The sequence below is a fragment of the Ambystoma mexicanum genome, chromosome 6q (genome assembly GCF_040938575.1).
Source record: "Ambystoma mexicanum isolate Mex_15411 chromosome 6q, UKY_AmexF1_1, whole genome shotgun sequence".
Lineage (NCBI taxonomy): Eukaryota > Metazoa > Chordata > Amphibia > Caudata > Ambystomatidae > Ambystoma > Ambystoma mexicanum.
In genome coordinates this window covers 348,218,905-348,241,708 of record NC_090937.1, presented here as the reverse complement: position 1 = coordinate 348,241,708, position 22,804 = coordinate 348,218,905, and the positions used below count along the sequence as shown (strand labels likewise).

The following is a 22,804-nucleotide window of genomic DNA, read 5'->3' as shown; positions in this document are numbered from 1 at the left end:
TTCATATTTGCATTGAGACAGAGACCATTTGTTGTCATCCAGACCTGGATAGCTTCGTATATTCTTTCTATATTTTCCAGATCTTTATCATAGACCCCACTCAGCTCTGATGAGCTGAGTCGTCGGCATAGTTAGAAAAAGGCACTCTCAGTGCATATAAGACATCACATAAGGTGCGGCAGAGTATGTTAAATGGAACAGGGGAGAGACATGCTCCCTGCGGAACACCACATTGGATTATCTCTGATTTCGAGCACCCCTGATCCCAGACTATTTTAGATTTCCTATCCAGGAGAAAATACCTAATCCAATTAATGGCTCAATTTGAACACCCTCCATGAACTGCCAGTTTAGTTATTAATTTTTCTTGGTCTACAACATTGAAAGCTGCCGAAGTCCAATAGCATCAGCAGCCCCGACTTGCTCCTGTCTACAATATCCAACATTTCTGACTGCAGATCGAAGAAGGCGGTTTCTGTACCATGTGAAGTTCTAAAACCTGATGGCTTTGGGTGTACAATTTTGTGGCTCTCTACATATTCTTGGAACTGAATAGTTGCCAATTTGGAAACCAATTTCAGAAGAAAAGGCACATTAGTTATGGGCCTTAGGTTACTACATTTTTTTTTAATTCTGTCCGGGTTTTTTTATCAAGGGGTAACAGTTACGTTCTTCACAATGGCTGGTACATGGTTATAAGAAAATGTGGCATTGGTCAAACCTAGAAGAAAAGGACCAAAAATCTCCCAATGTTCCAATGCAATCTTTGCTGGGATAGAATCCTCCACACAAGTAATGGCCTTAAAACAGGTTCACAAAAGTACTGCAACACAATGCAGATAATTGGGACGGCACCAGCAGATTGGTTACTATTGCAAGTTGTTCATACTTCTAAGGGTGTTAGGACCAAGAACCCTTGTTCAAGCAAAGAGCTTGAAGAAGACCTCATAGGAGGTTACACAAATTTTTCGGTTGTGTTTATCCATGGTTATTTAAATCTTTGATTTATGTTTATTTTTACCTTGAATGTGGGTTCACTCGCTCCAAAAGTAAAGGGGAGGCAATATATGGGCGAGAGGAGAAACATGAGGCGATGCTTGAAATGGAGGGATGAGGGATATGAAGGCAAGGTTGTGTACCAGCAATGTTTAGACAGGAGGACCCAATGGGTGAAATGGTTTGAAGAGGCTCGACTATCAGGTTGTAAATTATGGTGGACCTAAAGATAGTGTCCTTAAATGTTCAGGACCTAAACTCACCCAGGAAGCGAAAAAGTGTTTTGGCAAAACTGGTCGACCTTAAAGTAGACATTGCTCTCCTTCAACAGACTCATTTGTTGACCCAAGATGAAGTGAGAATGAGTTCTAGATGGTTCCCGCACCAGTATTATGCTTCATCGGCTAGCAAAAAAGCAGAAGTCTCAATCTTAATAGTGAAATCCCTCTGATATGAGCGTATAAAGGTAGTAAAGGATACCAGCGGAAGATATACCTGGGTAGTAATGCACATAGCAGGGAAAGACCTCACATTGGTATCAATATATGGCCCCAATCAACAGCAAACAGTTTTACACTGACCTGTTTCCTCCCCCCCCCCCCCCCGAATAGCGCAATTTCAGCAAGGGGAGTTAGTGTTAGGAGTGGAGTTTAATGTGACACTAGAGGGGGGTTTAGGCAGATCTGGCCCAAAATTCTCGGCCGAAATGGCAAAGGCGGCTCCCATCAAAAAGGCTATGATAGGCTTACAACTGGTGGATGGATGGCGGAATCTTTACCCTCAATGTAGAGACTACTCTCATTACTCGCATGTATATCGCACATATTCCAGAATCGATTACTTTTTGGTATCCTAAACCTTGGTTCCCAGAATTGTGGCTGCTACCATAGGAGTAGCATTAGTATCGGACCACTCTCCGATCACAATAAAACTAGACGGGTATGGTCTGGATAATAGAAAGTCCACGATGTGGCGGTTGAACGACTCTCTCCTCACGGATGTAGCCGTCTGCACAGACATCACTGAACGCATCACTAAATACTTTCATGAAAACCTTACGGGCGAGGTGTCCATCACGGGGGTATGGTAAGCTCTCTAGCCCACGTTACGGCGAGAATTAATTAGTATAGCTGTAGCCTGCAAAAAGCTACTAACTGCCCAGAGGGAAATGCAGAGAGGGTAACCGGCTTAGAAACTAGGTACAAACAAGAGGGGCCCACTACTTCTCTCTCGCGGGTCCCTCCTGGGACTCAAGTCATCTTGACAGACTCTCGCGAGTCTGCTCTTCGAAAAGTGCAACTCTTGCACCTGTTGTTGCAGCTCCTCTCCAGCCTTACTCGTGTGTCCCTCCTGGGACTCGAGTCAGGTTGACATTCTCGCTAGTCTGTCCCTCAAATAGTGCAGCTCGGGCACCTGTTCCTTCCAGCGCCTGCCCTGCTTGGGAAGCAGCATTCTCTCAAGTTCACCTGTGTCCCTCAGACAGCTGGTTTGAAACTCCTGGGTCTCTCTGAGGTTCTCTCCCTCCTCCCATTTATATGACGCTGGTCTATGGCTTCCCCAGCCTCTCATGGAAGTCCTCTGCGTCCTAGTCATATTCGTTATGACTCCATTGGTTTTCTTCGTCTCTGTGCCAAACGGGTACTTGTCTTCATATGAAACATCACAGTTGCAGATGTATAAGGATTCTTCCTGTTTTCTCCCAACCACATTGACGTTGTTGGGTTGCTTAGTCAGGTGGGAAGGGAGTTCCTACTCTGAACGGGAGTCCTTGTCTTCATGGGAGAGAGTCTCTCTTGGTGAGGTCCCATTTGCCTCCACCTTTAGGGAGGGCATCGAGTAGTGGGCTCACCTTCATACTCTCACAAGGAAAGGCTCCCCTCTGGGGAGAAGTGACACGATTTGTCACAGCAGTCAATGGGTGGGTAAATAAACAAACACCTACAAGCGTTGTACTACAATTAGTTTTGGCCTATAGGTGGCGCTTTAACACCAACTAATAACCAAAACTAAAAAGCACCATTGGTTCTTCTCTTTCCTTTCTTACTTTTACAAAAAAAGGACTTCACTTGACCTGTAGAGTTCGCCACTTATTGGGATCTCAATATGTTTCTCACTTTTTCCCCTTCGTTCTCTGAAGAGCTCCCCCTCGCTTTCTTCCCCCTCTTTTCTCTGAGGATCGCCCTGCGATATCTCTTCCCCCCACCCCCCCACTTTCTCTCAGGAACCACCCAGCGCTCTCTGGAAATCGCGCTTTTTTCCACACACCCTCATTCCCTTGTATAAACATTGTATTTATTTGGTGAATACAGAGAACCGTGGTCTGAACACAACCCCTTCAATACATAGGACAAAATGATCTATTCCTTTTGGGAGACTTAGTGCAGTTGTGGCTTTAACTTTGCAGTCTGGGACATGTAGTTTTGGATTTCCCCATTATAACCGCAGGACCATGGTTCTGAAAAAGGGAGGAGATAAAATTGGGTTGTGTTTCCAAGACAGAATTTGAGAATTGTAATTTAATACACAATATAATGGTGGATGCATGTGGCGCTGGGGAGTGTGCTTGGGCAATCCTGGAAGGTTTGTGGCATATTTGCCTGGACGTCCCTATACTTTGTACCTCATGTCAAACTTGAGAATGTTAATTCTGCAAAGTTTTAGGTGTAGTGAGTATAAGGTAGTGCGTCTTCCCTTCGATTTTAAGTTAGGTAGTTCAATTGGTTCTGTGGCGTGGCAGCAGTTCTTGGCATGGACTGATACTCACTAGTCAGTCTGGGTTATACAGAATTGCACAGAGAGATATGCAAAGTTTGGTCCCTGCGCTCTGGCCTTATGTCTTCCATCACTAGAGCCATGTATTATGTATTCAGAGAATATTTTCTTTGTTTTTGTACTGCTTATTTTGCTTTGGTACAAAGTGCCAACTTTTTCCCAGTGCAAGGCACGTGCATAAGTTTCACAGCTGCTTGGGCTTTATCAAGGTAATAGTAATCCTAATAATAGCTATTTGATCAATCCAATGCTTTTTTGTGCAGTTTACATTATACTTTTCTTTCAGGATGGCGGCGTTCCATGTTGGGAAGCGATGAAAGAAATTACAGAGGACTGAAAGATTCGACCCAGGATACACAAGAAAATCTTTGTGAAGACTGTTATGTAATACACACAGGCGAGCAAGAAACAACGGTCATGGACAGAATGATAAATATTGTACCCAAAAATATATAATGTAAACTGCACAAAAAAGCATTGGATTGACCAAACAGAAAAACGGATGGATTAAATGTGACATTTACGCATGATTTTAGATTCACCATACACACAGGCACCGCACATACCTCTCATTCCATCTGATACAAAAATGCGTTTCAAATTCAAAAGACCGTTACCTATACGTTTAGCCTTTTCAATGAAGGAAGTTATCAGTGGTAATTCTGATATTTAAGAAGGGGACAGAAGTGACCTTCTGAATTACCGACCGATATTGACCTTCAAGATATGCTAGAACGCGGTATGTTACTCCATGAACAGCTCAGCTCGTATGTACAAAAACCATTGTACAATCTAATGCCAGTTAGATGTCCCCATCCTGCCTGATTACATAATGAATTCTGTAATATTGTTTCAACCACACACACACCTCATGCTTCAATGTCAATACATAATTCTAAAAATGCTCCTATTAAATGACTGTTCTCCATCCTGCTGCTTGTTGGAACCAAATTCAATATCAAATACCTGTTAAAGAAGCATGGCAAAACCCTTTGGTCTGGCTTTTCAAATGGACACAGTACATACACCTTTTTTAATCTTACCCTTCACATTTTCAAAGCCAGGCCTATTGGCTTTGGCCATTCTTGTTTTGCTGTCAAGCGGCACCCAAGTAATGCCAGCAGAAGCCGAATCAACATGGGGGCATGCCCCTTTCTGATTCACCTGTACATCTGACTCCAAATGTCAAAGCTGGCACTGCATGGAGAAAGTCTGCCCAATTGTAACTGTAAAATGGTCTGAAATTGGGCAGGTTACAAGTGAAGCATCTGCAGTGTGTGGAGGGATCCGTGAAGGGGGGGCTGGGGTGAATTCTCCCACAGACAGGGAGTGGGCTTCAAATGACCCTACTGGGTAGATGGACTATAAAACGGGCCCCTCTTATCTTTTCCCACCCAGCCACTCGGGTGGAGAGATGACTGCATTATTTATTCCCACTCAGTCCGGGCTTTAGTGCTTGGCGGCAAGAATGGCAGCGAGGTCTTTCATGTTTTAGACAACCTTTTTTCATGATGCTTTTTTTCTGTGTCGGATCGTTTTTTGTTATCTGGGGAAGAGCAGAGCTCCTCCCCATCACATTCCTCCTCGCATATTTTTCGAATGTTCTTGTTTTAGTTGATTTTTTGGTGTATTTTTTGCCTACATTATTTCTTCCTATGTTTTGGAGGGAAACGTACTATTTTGCATCCCTCCCCACCCCCCAAAGCATGGCACATTTTCGCAAGATTTAATTAACTCGCAAAATCATACAATGTTTATGCATCAATGTTTTTGTCAATCATTGTTTTTTTCAACCTTTATAACCAGGCATCAAAATGTTGCTGTTCAAAACATGCTTATGCAAGCAATGCTGAGCATAGCATATTGTGCATGTCTGATTGGATGCTGGTAAATGGGTCTTCTGGAACACTATTTACATCCTTTACTTTATAACTTTTTAAGTTCTACACACACACATGCCTGGTAAGGGCTTATTCCTGTCATGTAATGCAATTCTATTAAGGAATCCTGGCGCTGTCCAACATCAGACCATTTCAAGAGTTTATAGTTGCAACAAATTCGAATTTCCCTTTAAGGAGAATGAGCTATATTTGCCCTTCATTTCGTTGTTGTTTTTTTGAGGATCATGGTTTGTCCTTTTTTAAAAGGTGGGTTCGCTCACTAAACCTCTTCTCAGCCACTCCACCACCTCACCTTTTAACACCCCTCCCCCTATTCCTTTTTTCCAACCATTTAAGCACTTTACATTTCTCTTTGCCAACATTCTTTTCCTCAATGGTGTCTTTGAATTGGATGGTTTTCAAAATACATTTCCAATGGGACTACACGCTCTGGATTACCATGAAGGCGTTATACGGCAATGCTAGACAGCCGGTTACATAACAATTGTATTCTGTGATGTTTTTGAGGTCCTTTCATGTTGGAAAACATGCAGTTGAAAGGACTACAGTGTTACCCATGAATGACGGATTGTCCACCAGTGAGAAACGCAAAATAAAACGCACCATTTCACCCACATAAATTCGTAATATAGACAGAGTTGGAGGTGATGTATAAATCATTGGTACTCCTTACCACTAGTTCGTTTGCTTTTTACAGAGCATACCTTGAGTTCAAAACTCAAGAAATGCGTCCTTGACGCTTTTTTCTTTCTCCCGAGCCAATTATTCCATCGGCTCAGGTCGGACATTCAAGTACCAGTTTCCCAAGTCACATCTAGGCAGACACCCACACACCGGGTCCGTGGCTCAGGTGCTCAAGCTGTAAACACTTTTCAGTGGCAGAGCCTTTCATATGCATGATGGGACATTTCCAACTCCGAGCTTGCAAAGCACTAGTTACCTTGCAAATCCGTGATGAGGAAAGTGAGCAACACAAAGCACCCATTTAAGATTTGTTTATATCCATGATGCTATCTTGACATGCACACAAAATAAAGTTGCTTTATTTATTTGCATTTTTAAAGCGCTCACATAGCCGAGGGGCATCGAGGCGCTGTTACAGGAATATGGGTCTCATTCCGAGTAGGGCGGTAAGGGATACCGGGCACCGGTAATCTCTTACCGCCCTACTACGAGGTCCCTTATCGGGTCCCTCCTTTAACGCCTGGCGTTATGGACGGGACCCGTTAAGGGACTTCAGAGCTAATAACGGTACCGCAAATTGCGGTACCGTTATTAGCTACTTCCCCATTCCCATTGAGCCCTGTGTGGGCTCAAATGGGAATTGGGAATGGCTTTTTCAATGGGGGACTTACCGGTTCCACAAAGGTCGGACTACACCGGTAAATCCCCATTGAACGAGACCGGTGCCGGTACCGTTACTGGAGGCAGTCATGGCGCAAATAGCGCCATAACTACCTCCAATCTCGGAATGAGGCCCTATATCTCTTAGATGCCTATTTATAATGCGCTTAATACCCGGAGGTTTCTATGCGTGGACTCGGGGATCGAACATGTGTTGCTTCGTGTCGTCTTGTTTCCAAGGTGAGCACGTTGCCGCTGAGCTATCCTCCCAGGACAGCTTTAACTAATCAAATGTTTTCAACATCAACAACGAGCTAGAGGTTCGTGACTAGGAATCTGCAGATCTTTCTTTATTAAATAACGTCTTTTATTACCTGTCTTAAATCGCTGAAAATACAGGGCTAACCAGATTTTTCAGAATGGCTTTATCTTGCTTTCTGGAACTTATAGTTTACCATTCAGGATGTGAAAATGAAAGCTACAATGATATTCTTTTAGCTTAAAATGTTGCTATAAGTATTTAAATGTGGCCGTGTTGCATTATTATGCAATTGGTGGTTTTTGTAAGTAAACTCTATAATAAATTATTATTGTAGACCTTGAAATCCAACAATTTTAGCCAAAGTTTGTGATCCTGGTCGCCCCCAGCCCCCAACCGCGACCCACTTGACACCTGTAGCCCCACGCTCCCCCAACCATCTGTCCGACAATCCCACTCCCTCCCTTTTGGATGCAGCCAGAGTAACACTAGTTCCTTTTTCCACTCCCATCACTGAATTTAGAACTAATATTGGCATGGGCAAATGTTGCTGCATCGAGATTTAAAACTCTCAAGCGGCCTCACAAACCCGCTACAAACCTTTTTAAATTACTGCATGCTAAAGTGTTTCTTCACTGTGTGTGCGGAATTGGTTGCAATACCAGAGTTCTTTGTGGATTCTGTTTCTACTGTGCAAGTACTTTTTATTATTATTGTAATTAAGGCATTTATTGAGTTTCGAACCTAGCTTTGGGAAGCAATGAAGCACTTTACATTGCAGCGGGGAAGAACATGGTGAGGGACGCAGAGAAGCGGGGAGCCAACAGGGGGAAAGGGGGCTAATTGGTAGCAAGGGATCTACAAGCAACCATTGGAGGAAAGAGTGGGGCGCAGATTACCCAGTCTCTGGTAGGGTGTGGAGTGGAGGGTGCTTTGGAACGACTTGCATCATCCTGCCTTTGTTGGCATTGTGTACTAATACTTTGTTTGATTTCTTGTAGAAGTGGTACACCATCGCCCAAAAGAACTTCGGTTACCTCCAGACCATCGCTGGTGAGGGGCAGCAGAGATCGCTTTACAGGAGAATCCTACACCGTGCTGGGTAGGGATGCCTTTATCAGACTTTCCCAGTGCAACCACTCAACCTGATTTCGTCAAAGGTTCTAATATTGTTGAATGTATGCTTGTAATGTATTAATAAATGTTAGCTGCTCCAGGTGAACCGTGCTAATATCCCGCACTGGCATTCAGTGAGCGGGAAGCAGCCATTTTGTCAGTTTGGAGCGAGTGTTCTTTTAGAGTATCCTTCACTTCCCTTGGCGCTCGGCTTGAGTGTGTTTAAAATAGGAACAAAAGCTGCTTCCGTAGCCTGTAAGCATTAGTGCAATCAATAAGTGCAAAACAGTGCTGGAGAAATCGTTTGGACCAGGGTCGTTTTTCATAGAGTTCTAAGTGATTGTGAGACATGGTAAACACTGGATTGTAGTGCTGTAACTTCAATGAAACAGAAACAAAAATCCACTATAAGTTAAGGATTTTTATTTTTCCTTTTCATGTTTTGGCACGTTGTTGTGATGCAAAATACAAACCCAAACGACTCTTAATTGAATATCTATTATAGGCAGCATGTAGGTCTCACTCGCCTATCATAACTCGCCACAAATGCCTGATAAGACTCCAAAGATATACTGACTTCAGCAAAGTCATTGTTTTCTGACTCTTCTGTCTTACAGATATTGTTTTATAGCCAACAAGAATCAGTGCAAACATTAAAACATTGTTGTACAATAAAACAAAGGCAAAAACTACATTGATCAAATGGCCCCCGACTGCGCCACTTCAGTACATATAAAGGATTAATGCCTTCTACATAGTAGATTTTGTGCCAACACTACCAGTGTGGAGTTGTTGTTCACCTGGTGTCATTCACACTCCTAATAATGCTCCTATAGAAATGCAATTTAAATATTTCTGTAATTTGTCATTTTAATACACACCTGGTATTTTGAAAAGTCAATATATAAAGCAGCCCTTGTGGGATTGTAAGATGTAAATCTGATGTTTGCTAAATACTTTAGTATTTCTCAAAACCCCAGAAGCGGGTTGGACATTGCACTTCAGTGAATGTGAAATGGAGCATGAGAAAGAACAGAGGCATGTGCTTTAATTGCGATGCTCCCATATGCGAATGACCATATAGCTAAGGAAATGTGATATCGATGAGAAGTCCCATTTTCTTTCTTTCATCCAGCATGTAGAACTTCCTCGGCAGGTCCTTTCATATAGTTCTTTCCAGAAAACTCTGGTGAAGATAATTGCCCAGTGCACTGTCAGTAGTCCAGATCTATTCAAAACCTTCCACCCATCACTCTTTTTAGTTAGTTTGTCTCTGTATGCTAAAATACAGGCCCCTTGCTCGCTGCACTGTAAGGAACAAAGCTACACCCTACTGATGAGGCTAAACAAGGGTGAAACATGTCTGGGTTTGCTTGTGTCGATGCGCAGAGGAAACGTGGCGTAGCAGTTCTGGCTGGACTGCTCCCATTGGTATTGCACTAATTTACATATCGCTGGACCTCTTGCAATGGTGTAGATGGCATAAGAAATAGTGGTGTGGAAGATTACCCAGATTGTTGCCAGTGATTAAGATTTTTTTTTTAAATCTTCCTCACATCATTATGTTGGTTATAGAAATGTTTTATACAACATGACGTCCCCTCCCACCTTGGGATATCAACCATACAATTCTTACCATTCAAGGGATCCGCTCGTGCGAACAACTAGCATCTCGAGTAAAGACCTTGTTTGTTTGCATACTGCATTGTCCAAGGATGTTTGTACTTTTGAATCTATTTTAGAGCTTTATAAATAAGACTTTGCATGCTTCTTTACCACGTTGCTATGTAACCTTCGCTTCCTCCCTTCCTTCCCACTTCCCCTTCTGCCTCCCTCATCCTCTTCCCCTTCTGCCTCCCTCATCCTCTTCCCCTCTTGCATACTGAGCCCTGATGTCTGTTGGTTTTTGTGTGCTTTACAGATGTAAAAATAAATAAATAGCTGTGCTGCTCAATCCATTTGAACTTATTGGTACAGCTCTTGCGGCATGCCACAGATACAGAAACATCAAATGGAATGTGTCCTCCAACGGATTTCCCATCTTGGATATATTCTCGTGCTGCAGCAGATCTCAGACCTTTATGACAGCAGGGGGCTGTGACAATCCAGAAGGACTTGGACTAGAGACACACTTTTCAAGTGTCTTTATTGAACAAAAAGAAGAAAAACGCCTCTCTAACCCCATTGCTAAAAGTGGGGTTCCCTTCCTATCGAGCTAAAAAAAGGTGCTTGTTAATAGTCAAAAGAAAAAGTCCTGTGTCCAAACCTATCCACTAAACTGGCCCTACCGCCTAGGGGAAAAATAAAAAATGTAGGTGGAGTGCCTGGCACTCCGTGATGGAAACTGGAATATTTCCAAGGGGTTCCCGTAATCTTTCCTGATTTCAAATTTCTTCAGATTAATAGTTCTCCTGGTTTCACAGTTCCTGGCAGTTTACCAAAGTTCCCCAGGTCTCTGAAGTTACACAACAAAACAGTCTTAAATTCCAGAGAAAACAAAATGACCAAAGTTCCTTACATGGAGGGTTATTTCTCTGATCCCTCTCCATCACTTGTGTTGCTCTCTTCTCACTTCTCACTAGATACAGGGTTTGGGTGCCTCCGAGATCCTCTTTTTTCTGTTCTTTGCTTTCTTTAACGGGTCTCTCTGGCTCCCTTGGGTTTCTTTGCCTCACTACTTCACTCTCTGGGGTATCTTTAACACCTCTCTTCTATTTGTGGTTCTCAGCTCTTGTGGGTTTTTGGACCCTCCTGGAGGTTTATCCTCTGAGTTTCCCAGGCTCTCGTAACCCTTATCTTTCTATTTAGTCTTTCGGGGCCTCAGTGACCCTGAATTTCACTTAGCTCTCTCTGTTCCCTCTGATCTGGGCAACCTCCGTACCTTCTGTTTTGCAGGGTCTGCTCCATTGATGGTGTGCATCTTCTGGAGGTGCTACTACCCACTTGCCAGTCTTCTGTGTACGAATGATCTTTGAGTTCTGCTCATTGTGGCATTCTTTCACCTTTCTGCTGCCTTGTGTAAGTGGAGCATTCACTCCTCCCTCAATTCCTGTTTTCGGCAATAGTTAGCGGGCACCGGGCCCACAACATCCTCAGCGTGGTCATGCCTCCAGGTAGGTTTCGTTTTGGTTTTCCTGGGCTTATCAGCCCCAATATGCCACTGTATCAGGACAGTGGCTTCTCCCTTCGGCACTTACGTAGCTCCCTGCCACAGCTGGCTCTGCTGTGCAGCGCTGCTCCGCCCCTTGCTGATGTACTCGCGTTAGAGACTCGCCTCTGCGCTTGGTGTCTCCACCTCCACTCAAGGGTCTTTGGCCCTTTATTCTCATTCCTGTAATGAGAGAGGGCGTTCACCAGAGGTTGTCAGACAGGTGTAAAGTTCATCATTGCCTTGAGCCAAACACAGAGAGGTGGTCTTGTCCGTCTTATCTTGAGCCACACACGTAGATGCATTATCAGTATTACTGTCTCCCATGTAGGCAGACAATATCTGGTGTCTAGGGAGTTGCCCATGGAAATGGGAGTCCTTGTCCACTGAAGGGGACTAACTCCCAGTGATGTCCGTCTTCCCCAAACCCACCCCCCTAGGGAAGAATTTGCTTAGCAGGCTCATTTCCCTATCCTCAAAGGGGGTGGCTACCACTAGGGAAGAAGGGACAAAGTCAACAGATTCGTCACAGGGTGCTGTCTGGCGTCAGAAATGAAAACCGTACACAAAGTTGTCATATTTTGAACAAAAGACATTTATTAAATAAAAATCGTTTGGGGGACATACCTCGAAATCAAAAGATAAGGATTTGTCTGTGTCAGGATGTCATTAAAATGAAAAGCTGTCCTTGTGTGCAAATGTATCCTGACTCTCACACTAAACAAAACTAATGTTGGCAGAGTGTGGCAGGCTAAGCTACACTGCAGATCGTGGACTGCTACACTGTTGCTTGATTATTTTCTTCTGCTCTAATACTGAGGGAGGTTCCGGCCTACAAAGCCTACACCTGGACGTAGAGTGTTGGTAGAGTGTTGGTAGAGTGTTGGTAGAGTGTTGGTAGAGTGTTGGTAGAGTGTTGGTAGAGTGTTGGTAGAGTGTTGGTAGAAGGGTTTCTGAAGACTGAAATGGAGCTGGGTGTCAACAACCCAGCCCTTGGAACCTAGAGTCGCACCAAACTAACTTGTATGGCTCCGAAGCTACAGGCGACTTGCGTGTGTTGTGCCCTTCTGACCGAAGCACTCTCCGTATCATTGCCTGCACGACCGACCCGGAAACAACTTCACAGAAACCTGAGGTCAACGGCGCAGAAGATATAACATTGCGTCAGGAATATCAAGACCAGCTGGATCGGCCGGATGACCACAGCTTTGTCCCCTCAGGCAACCTTCAAGGTATGTTTGATGCAACAATCCCCACAGCCCTCCCCAACTTACCTTGATGACTGTCACTCGCGGCGGAGCTCGCGCATGCATGTGGCGCTGCATGCATAGGAGGGCCCGAGGTGACTCGGGACTCGCCCTTGCAGAAGGAAGGTTTGAGCGTGGTGGAGGTGCGTGGAGCTGTTGGGGTCTTGGACGTGGGAGACGTGTCCTGCACGCTCGCCGAACAGCCGACGTCCAGTCAAATGAAAATAAACCCAGTAAAACAAAAGATCACGAACATGAATTGAACCATGGTTACGCAAACAGCGTGGACTCCCCTACATTCGTGGATGCACTTCGGTACTTCACAGACAATCTGACTGAACGATTGCCTAACCAACCCCTTACAACTCCCTTGATACCATCGACAACAACAGTACAAACACAACTAATGATGGACCCCGTGCAGGCAAACATAAAAGTTGGGGAATTGCATGGAGGTAGCACTAAAGTGTCTTCTAAATTAAGTCCAACAAAGTTGTAAACAATGGCAAAGGATAATCCACTTTCAAAAGACAATTTGAAAGACAATATGCTGAATAGCCCCAAAGCAAACCACCTCAAATTAAATGGGGTCAGGCAAAAGCTGCGGACAAAATCTTTGTCAGACTCACAATCAATGGCACTTCAAGGCAAAAGAACAAACTAAATCGGACATGGTTAAGACAAACATAAACCAAAAAGTCGTGAAATTGGTGCAGTCTGACCAGCAAACATGGCAAGAAGTATCTGATAACGAGGTACTATTAGCATCAGGACAGTGTGACCTAGTGGTGATACCAGCTCGAGTGGACCAGCTGCCAAAGGGCACCAAAAGTACTGATGCAACAAACGGAAAAATCCAATCGTCAAATGCACAACAAATTACAAAAGTAGTACTGGTACTGAACATGAAATCTGATGTCGAACAAGAGACAATCCAAAATGACGTACAGTGTGTAGATGACATCTCAAAAGATCATGTAGGGTAATTATCCCACAGGATTCAATCCCCGACTAAAACTTCGACGCCATATGATCGAGGAGAAAAACGTGCAGTAACTGAAGTGGAACAAAATAAATCTACACTCCAAATGGCTCCAGAAAAAAAGTGAGAACTGGAGGAAACGAGGAATGTAATTCTCCATATTTCTATGTCCCGTCCCCTTTCCTCTATAGTTTTGCGACGTTCCGTCTAGTGGGACGGCACCAGAGCACTTTTGTAAGAAAGCATGAAATTGAAAAATGTGTCCTGCTCTTTTAACGTGAGGTACCGCACACGGCCGTAACCCCACCCTCCTTAGCTCTGCACCACGCAACGTCTCTTCAGTCCTTTTCTCCACGCGGTCGGGGCTGGAAGCACTTGCATCACCAGGAAAACCTTTTTCTTTTCCCGTTGCCCTTCTCTCCTGCTCCGGTTCTGCGGTCGCGTAGTCCTCCGTCTATGCCGGATCGTTTGGGATTTGTCACTTGTTCCTCTTGCGAACGTCTCTTCGCTAGGGTGGATCCCCATTTCTCTGCTTGGAGTGTCTGGGACCGGATCACCGTTGGGGACTCGTGTTACTTCTGCGACTCCCTTTCGGTACGGGCACTTCAGCGTCGTCTTCGTCGGTGGGAGGAGATCTTCCAGTAGGTTCCTCCATCACATTTCCAACTCTTCATCGACGGAAAGAAGAGACACCCAGTAAATTCCTTACTTTTCAGGGCACCCTGGCCGGGGACTCATTCCTGGGGTCCTCCAAGTCCGGGAGGAGCTTTAAAAGCTCTGCTACCAGGGTTTCCCCTGAGGTGCCCCGCAGGCCTAATAGGCGTACCGGGGGTTTTCTCCGAGGGTTCCCGCAAGGGGCCTGCCTACACTGGATCACGATCCGAGGTTCACCAATCAGGTGCTAATAGCCAGCCTAGTTGTCCTGAGCAGTTGGGTTTGCTCCGAGGTCTCCTTGTCTGGAGCTTCCCACACAGACACCGGGGTGCGCCCTAAGGCCTCTGTTGAGTTTTTCCGTACTGAACCACAGTTCAAGGCCCCTCTCGGGGGAGCTATAAAGACCAGATTATGTTCCATGGTTCTTCTTAACGAGGCTAAGGTGTGTACCAACAGAACTAAGAGGCCTGCTGTTAAGGTCTTGTCTGTGAGGTAGATTCCTCAACTTTCTCACGCTCGCAGCATTACCGGTTCTGTTGAGGGGGCACAGGGAGAGGTTGCTGACCGTAACTCCTCTGTTACCGGCTTCACTGAGGTTCCTCTTTTGAGGCTAATTCAAGGGACAGGATGTCCAGTAAACATCCAAGGCCCCATAGTACCGGCTCTGCCGAGGATCCTTGTATCAAGGCTAAAGCTTTGATCAAGTCTCCCGACCAGTCTGTGGAGATGCCTGCCTCATCCACACATATGACGCAGTTCTCCTCAGATGGCGGGCCTTCCCACGTGGTCTACAGTGGGCATTTTGTATTCTTCCCTTACACCCACACTATCGACGGCGGGTGCTAGGAACCTTCTTTTGGTGGACAACCGTTTCCACGGTTCAGTGCAAACCCGTTCCGCCCTTCTTATGATTGGCACGCTCGGATGCCACTACCGCATACGGTCTTGCTTTCCTGGCTGCGTCTTTGTCAGAGGATGCCTTTTTTGGGAAGTTTCAAAGACTTATGCACTCTGACCCTGTCACCAGGGTTTCCCCTGAGGTGCCCCAAGGGCCTAACAGGCGTACCGGAGATTCCTCTGAGGGTTCTGACGGACCTGCCAGTACCGGACATTGTTCCGAAGTTCGCCATCACGGTGCTAAAGTTAAGCCCAGTTTGGGTGGGTGCTGGGATGCCAAGGTTCTCCCTGAGGTCACAGTTTCTGGAGCTTTCCCCCGCTGTAACCAGGTTGAAACCTGAGGTTCCTCTTGTGGAGGCTAAAGTCTATATCGACAGATCTGAGAGGCCTTCTCTGAGGGTCTTGTAGGTGAGGTATTGTCCTCAACCGTCCCACGCACAGGGTCGTGGTGGTACCCGTTCTGTCAAGGCAGAGGGGTGTCGGACCGCATTCCCTCTGGTACCGGCTTGTCCGAGGTTCCTCTGTTGGAAGCTAATTTTGAGACTGGTTCAAAGATGTTGACTAAACATCTGACACCTCCCAGTACCGGCTCTGCCGAGGATCCTTGTATGGCTAAAGTGCTCTCCTGAGGAGTCAATTGCCTCAGCTGCACATGTAACGCAGTTCTCTTCAGGTGGCGACAAAATGGCGGCCCAACCTGTGTGGCCTACGGCGGCCATTTTGGGATACTTCCCTTACACCTACGTTCGCAACGTCTGGTGCTGGGAACTTTCCTTTCGGCAATAGTAACGCGTCCAGCCCTTCTTTGACAGGCGTACGTGGACTCTGCTGCCTCATACTGTCTCGCCCTCTCTGGCTTTTGCTCCACTGATCTATGTGGACCCGGCCGGTGGTGGACCCTCCTGGCAACCATCCTCCTTGTGTTGGGGGGGTAGGTATCTTTTACGAGTGGTTTCTTTCTCTTTGACACCTAAGCCCTTGGCTGAGGATGAGTTTTTTTTTTGGGGAAGTTTCAGATGCTAGTGCACTCTCCCTATGAGGACGTTTTACAAGCGTCTTTTCACTCCTGTTCCACCCCGGCTGCTCCGATTCAGTTTTCTTTTTAAAACCTGAGGGGGTAGGCGTGGAGGACCAGTCTTTTGTTCTCGCCTCGTTGGGATGAGCCTTATGCGGATGAGGACGGCGATGAGCAGCTCCGCTCTGTGAGAGCATTCCATGACCGGGATGAGCTTGTGTAGCTCTGTTACCAGGGATTCCGCAGAGGTGCCTCAAGGGCGCACCAGAGTGTTCTCTGAGGGTTCCTCAGAGGACCTGCCAAAACCAGACGTGGTTCCGCGGTTCACCATTTGGGTGCTAAGGTTCAGCTCAGTTCATCTTTGGCTCTGGATACCGGGGTATGCCCTGAGATCTCAGTTTCTGGTGCTTGTCACACCAAGCCACGGCTCGAGGCCCCTCTTGAGGGAGCTATATGTCCCGGGTTAAAACCCAAGGTTCCTCTAAATACAGTTCCGACGCAGTCGAGGGATCCTCTGAGGGTTCTGTCGGTAGGATACATTCCTAAACCGTCCCACGCTCGAGGTTGTGCTGGTACCGATTCTGTTGAGGGGGCAAAGAAGGTGATCAGCAGCAGGCCTTCCAGTACCGGCTCTGCCGAGGTTCCTCCATTGGAGGCTAATTCTGGGTCAGTTCCTAGGATGTCCACTAAACATCCTAGATTGGCCAGCACCGGCTCGGCCGAGGATCCTTGTTTCAAGGCTAAGTGTTTCTTACGTTCCCTGACTCCCCTGCAGGGATAGTTGCCTCATTTCTCCTATGACACAGTTCTCTTTAGGTGTTGACTAAATGGCGTCCCAGCCTCCTTGGTCCACGGCAGCCATTTTGGATACCTCCCTTACACCAACTTACATGTCGACTGGTGCTGGGAGCGTTCCTTTTGGGGCTGAGCTGTTTTTGCCACGCTATGTGGACAAAAAGTCCTGGTGACAGCTTCAGCTAAGGCCCCTTGTACACAGAGGTTAGGGTCTCAGACTTGGTCCTTCTCTGCGATCACAGGGTTTCAGGATCGCTGTGCGCGCCGATCTGAAACTCCTGTTGGTAGCCTGCCTTAAGCGGCAGCGGCAAGGTGGTTGGTTTTTCTCTCGGCCATCAGCCTCCTCTACAGGGACAGTTAATCTCCCTGCCGACAAATCACCAAATGTTGTTTTTTTTTTTTTTTTACACACTACACTTCGGTGGGAGGACGAATCTCGTCTCATCTGGAGGCGTGGCAAACCATCACCGAAGAATGGTGGGTTTGTCCATCATTTAGGCGGGTTTCGCTTACCCTTTCCTCCTACCCCACCCTTCAAACCTCTCTTCCGACAGATCGGGATGCCCTCCCTCAGAGCAGGGGTACAGAAACTTCTATACCTCAGAGCAGTGTAACCTGTTCTCCTCATGGAGCCAGGGGGGGGGTGGGGCAGTACTGCTGTCCTTTCGCAGTGCTCAACCAGGCTGGCCTGCGCACTATTTTCGATCTTTCTGAGAGAATTTCAAGTTGATCACGCCCTGCTAAATAAAGTCCTCTCTTCGGAAGGGTGATTGACTCAGTGTGGTGGTCTTCAGGATGCGTAAATGCACATTCTGACTTGGAGCCCGCATATGAAATATGTGCGGTTCTCAGTGGGAGCAGAACACTTCAGATTCTGGTAGTCCTTTTTGGTCAAGACGCACCGGGAACTCCTCTGAGGGGCCCCGCAGAAGGTCTCCATACACCGGATCTTCTTCCAAGCTTCCCCATTTGGGGCTAAGGCTGACCCCAATTCTGCCATGGCTTTGGATACCAGGGTTCGCCCTGAGGCTTCTCCATCTGGATCTAACTGTACCGAGTCTTGGCTCGAGGCCCCTCTCGAGGTGGCTATAAGACCAGGATTAAACCTGAGGTTACCCTCCTTGGGGCTAAATCGATCACCAACAGAAATGTGAGTCCTTCATCGAGGGTCCTGGCTGTAAGGTATACCCCCAAGCGTTTCCGAGTATGCGGCCGTGGTGATGCCAGTTCTGTTGAGGGGGGGGTGAAAGAAGGCGGTCACATACCACAGACCTTCTAGTACCGGCTCTGCCGAGGAACCTCCACTACAGGCTAATTCTGAGAAGCACCTGACGTGTCGAGTAACACCCTAGATCTGCCAGTACCGGCTCTGCCGAGGTTCCTTTTTTCAAGGGTAGGATGGCACGCAAGGCCCCTGACCCCCCTATGGAGACTATTGCTTGACTTGCTCCTGTGACGCAGTTCGCCTCTGGTGTGTGATAATGGCAGGCCAAAGCAGCCATTTTGAATACCTCCCTTAAAGGGAGGTTTTACCTCAACAAGCAGGGTGACACTCTCCTCTCCTTGTGGATCTTGTCATACAAATTTGGGCTGGGCCATCCAGTATATTTTCTGGCTCCAGTCTCCACACATCCCCGTTCACCTCAATGTTTAATTCAGTCGCCAGTCGGCATCGGTTACCAGTGTGAGATGTACAGTAATATCATCTCCAACTTTTCAAGCAATGGGGCACACCAGAGGTGGTCCTCCTTGCAGCTTGCGGGTCAACATGAAAGCTTATGCTTTTCTCTCATGGTCTCCTATGTATTGGTCGCTCTGTAAGCACATTGAACCGTTGCTAAAGCAGCTATGTGGGCTTTCCCACCAGCTTTTGGTAAGCATTACTGCTTAGACCCGGGCTCCAGAGCCAATGCTCAATTCGGCCAGGCTGTGCTTAAAACCTGTTTCAGTAAGGAGGTTCCATCCATCTATATTTCCTGTAAGGAGTGCTTGGTAATCTCCCAAAAGTATGGAGGAAAGGGGACGGGACGTAGGAGTATAACAGTTACTCACCGTAGTGACTATCTTACTCCTAGTCCATAGTCCCCTTTCCTCCATACGCCCGCCCGCCGTCCCCTCTAATAAGTATCCTCTATTATTGCTTAAAGGTCTCAGACCTGGCGATAGAAAAGGACTGAAGGGCGATGCGCGGGGCAGAGCTAAGGAGGGCGGGGTTACAGCCGCGTGCGATATCCCGCGTTAAAAGTGAAGGACACATTTTTCAATTTGATGCTTTTTCACAAGAGATCCGGTCCTGTCCCACTGGACGGAATGTCCCAAAAGTTTGGAGGAAAGGCGACTATGGACTAGGAGTAAGATGGTCACTACGGTGAGTAACTTTGTTAAACTCAAAACTGGAAGAAATCAGGTACTTGCTCAGAACAACCAAGTCCCACCGTTACCACAGGTGGAAAGGAGGAACTTTCAGAAGAACAACTCAACAGAATCGGCATCTACAAGCTACACTGATGACTCGGAAACCGCAGATAGTGAACGTGTGCCCAAACGATATAAACAAAGACATAAATGGTTCATCAAGAGTTAGACATGCAACAAAATGCCAAGCGGCCCAAAACGCACAAGTGGGAAATGAACCACATGTACAAGCAGAGCAATTTGCAAATCTACAAAAGGCTCTGGGGTCTATGCTAACAATAACGTTGGCTCCATTCCTTAAACTATATTAAGCCCTCCATGAAAACTATAAGGATCAGACCACCTAATTTGCGCTCATGCACTCAAAATTGATATACATTGAGGCATATATTGACGTAACAAAAGAACGAATAGCCAGAGAGAAAGACTCTGAAAACGTCATCTTTAAAACATTAATTGACCTCCTGGAGGACGCACGCGAGGATCAAAGCCTTTCTGAATGGCTTCACTGACATAGTGAATTTGTTAAAACCGCAATCAAACAAAAACGACAAACGTGAGCTGTCCAACATGGATAAACGTACAGCAACTGAGACCATCTTTCATACACAGAGATTACCTACAGAGGGGCCTACTGATGGAACATCCCTTAATCCAGTGCTGGCCCAGTTACCGAACCACAAAGAAGTGTTACCTCAACAAATTGTGAGACAGGCAGCACTAGGAGAAAGCATTCCTGGCCAATCATTTTTCTTGGCAACGTCTCAAGTAACTCATATCACACTGGGCGAAATTAGAACTGAAGAAAAGCAAAATCCAAAACAAAGACCAGAATTATTTTCTCTATTCGAACCTGATCAGCAACTCCATGAACCAAATGGCAAAGATTTAGGTGCTAGAAGAAACATTCTTGATCACCAAACAAAAGACAAAAAATCTGCCATGGCAAAATTGACAGGTAATGGTGGCGCACGAAACTTCATTCGCAATCTGAAACCAAATGGAGACCATCTCTGATTGCGCTTGCAACCAATTGAAACAAAAAAACCTCCAATCTGGACATACAGAAAAAACAACATGATGGTGAAAGGCAATTAATAAAGAAAATTATGCGAAACGAGGCTGGAACAAGAAACTCAATTGAAAGAGCAAGACCCTCTTTTGTTGCTATCAGTTTATGAAGATGAAAGTTTCTCTGAAGCCGAGAGCGAAAAAAGAGACAACGAAAGTCAAATGGCCATAGAGCCTGAGGCTGAGTCATTTTTTACGGACTCAAAACCATCCCAGTTCGTAACCTTACTTGCCAAACGGGAACTGCTGGAAGCCAAACAGAAAAATGCAAACAAACAGCAGCAAGTTCTCGACGCGATTCTTACCCACTCTAAACTAGAGCGAGTAATCAAACGAGTAATCAAACGAAATCGACCACCCAAGTTGGAGTTTGGCCATGACCTACAAAATCAAAAGGAGTGGCAGGACGCTTGTCCCACTAAAAATTCAGATAAAGAAGCTAATGGTCTCTATTAGCTCACGATAGAGCACATATTTTGAAGGCCAAAGATGGCCTGATCTTGAATCGGTCCAAATTGATGAGGCTATTACACTCCGTACCACAACTGCGGGTGTACAACCAAAGGACATCAAATGAAGCAAAAACCGATCACATATGTGTGCACCTTGCCTGCAAGGCAGTTATGAACTTGCTAAGGTCAGTGACCGAAGAAGTCAGGATCTTGGGCTTTGATCTTAATTCTTACTCTGGTGGTGAAGCAGACTACTCTAAAAGAGCGCACAAAAAAAGGATGATGTTTCCCCTCCAAGATCGGTTGACCCGGATGAATCAGACGACTAGATCAATGCCAAACCCGTTGGATTCTCTCCAACCACACTGCAGGGACCAAACACACTATGAATCATCATAAAAGGAGAAGTCGATGCTAATGAGGTTGCCAAAGGCATTGTCTCGTCCAATATGGAGACCAAGATCGATGACGCAACCTCTTGGGACTGGCTTCCATCGACTCCCGGGGCTTTGACTAACAAATAGATCGCCTGTCAGCCAGAGCATAGGGTCTTTCAGATTGCCTTGTGGAATTCCAGAGGTTTTCAACATCAGCTTGTAAAAATAAACCAAGAACTCTTGACCTCTTGAAACTTATGCATATTTGTTTGTGGTGATCTAAATATAGATTGTTTTAAGACCAAAAACTGTGAAGGAAAATCCAACACATGCCAACAAAAAAACGCGTACTCAAAAATGGCTGAATGAAATAACCTTCACATGGTCAATGGAAATGTAAAAGGCGATCGGACTGGTGCCACAACATGGGCATCTGATAACGCCTGTGCAACACTAGACTATTTCTTTGATGGGGGCGTGGCCAGCACGCATGCCGTGAGGACAGGCATCCACAGAGCTCCGTCCGTGATCCCAAGTTAAATGAATAACTATCGCTAATTCCAAGCCTGCAACGCGAGGCAAAAACAGAATATTGCAGGGGAACCGATTGCCGGCACTCGACAGCAATCCTGGGCGGAATCGGAGAGCAGACGCCAGAAAACGAGAAGCCCGAAGCAGAGCCCCTAGGACACCAAGATGGCGGCGCCCACCGCGGAGTGGAACTAAATCAGCCTCGGCCCGCTGGGCCATCCTACAGACCACCGCAGCTGGGGGCGCCGCTGCGGATGAGCCAGCCTCCTGCTCCACCGACCGCATCCCGGCCCAAGCAGGCGGACGCTTGAGAGTGGAGAACCGCAGCCGGGGACCGCTGTGGCCGCGGCCCGAGGAGAGACTGGAGCGCGGACGCGGCCTGGAAGGAGATCCGCCCACTGAGGACAGAGGAACAGGAGACGAGGAGCTGCGCCCGCGGTGCTGACCATACTGCAAGCAGGTGAGACCGGGTAGTCGCACGGCTGAGCGGAATCACGGGGGGGCGCAACAGAAGGCGGCGAGCCCCCATATATAACGCGGAACACGGGACCGGGATCCCTCCACATCTCTCCTTCACGGGACCACTCGAACTCTCCTCACACGACCTCTCAGCACCTGGGAGTGGGAGGAAGGCCTGCTTTATCTTGGCCCCTGGACAGTGGGAAGGCGCGGCGGCCTGCACCTAACAAAGCAGCCCACGCGCACAATAATAAACGCACCACCGCAATAGCTGAAGGCACAGGAGCGGCCTGGGGACCCCCCTGAGGGACTGCACTGAAAGCGGCTGAAGACAGTCAGCCCACCTGAAGCCCGGTGCCCCCCCAAACACACA

The 22,804-nt window shown here is 46.7% G+C and overlaps 1 protein-coding gene across 5 annotated transcripts in view; it reads left to right on the top strand.

Moving 5' to 3' along the window:
• The window catches only part of FSD1L (fibronectin type III and SPRY domain containing 1 like), a 707,922-nt gene that overhangs the window by 596,670 nt on the left and 88,448 nt on the right, over nt 1-22,804 (top strand). For 3 of the 5 annotated variants that reach the window (XM_069630835.1, XM_069630833.1, XM_069630837.1), the window contains one exon: nt 8,274-8,374. In XM_069630835.1, coding sequence (XP_069486936.1) covers nt 8,274-8,374 — 101 coding nt within the window. The remainder of the gene's footprint in view (nt 1-8,273; nt 8,375-22,804) is intronic. The other 2 variants (XM_069630836.1, XM_069630834.1) reach the window with 1 other exon arrangement.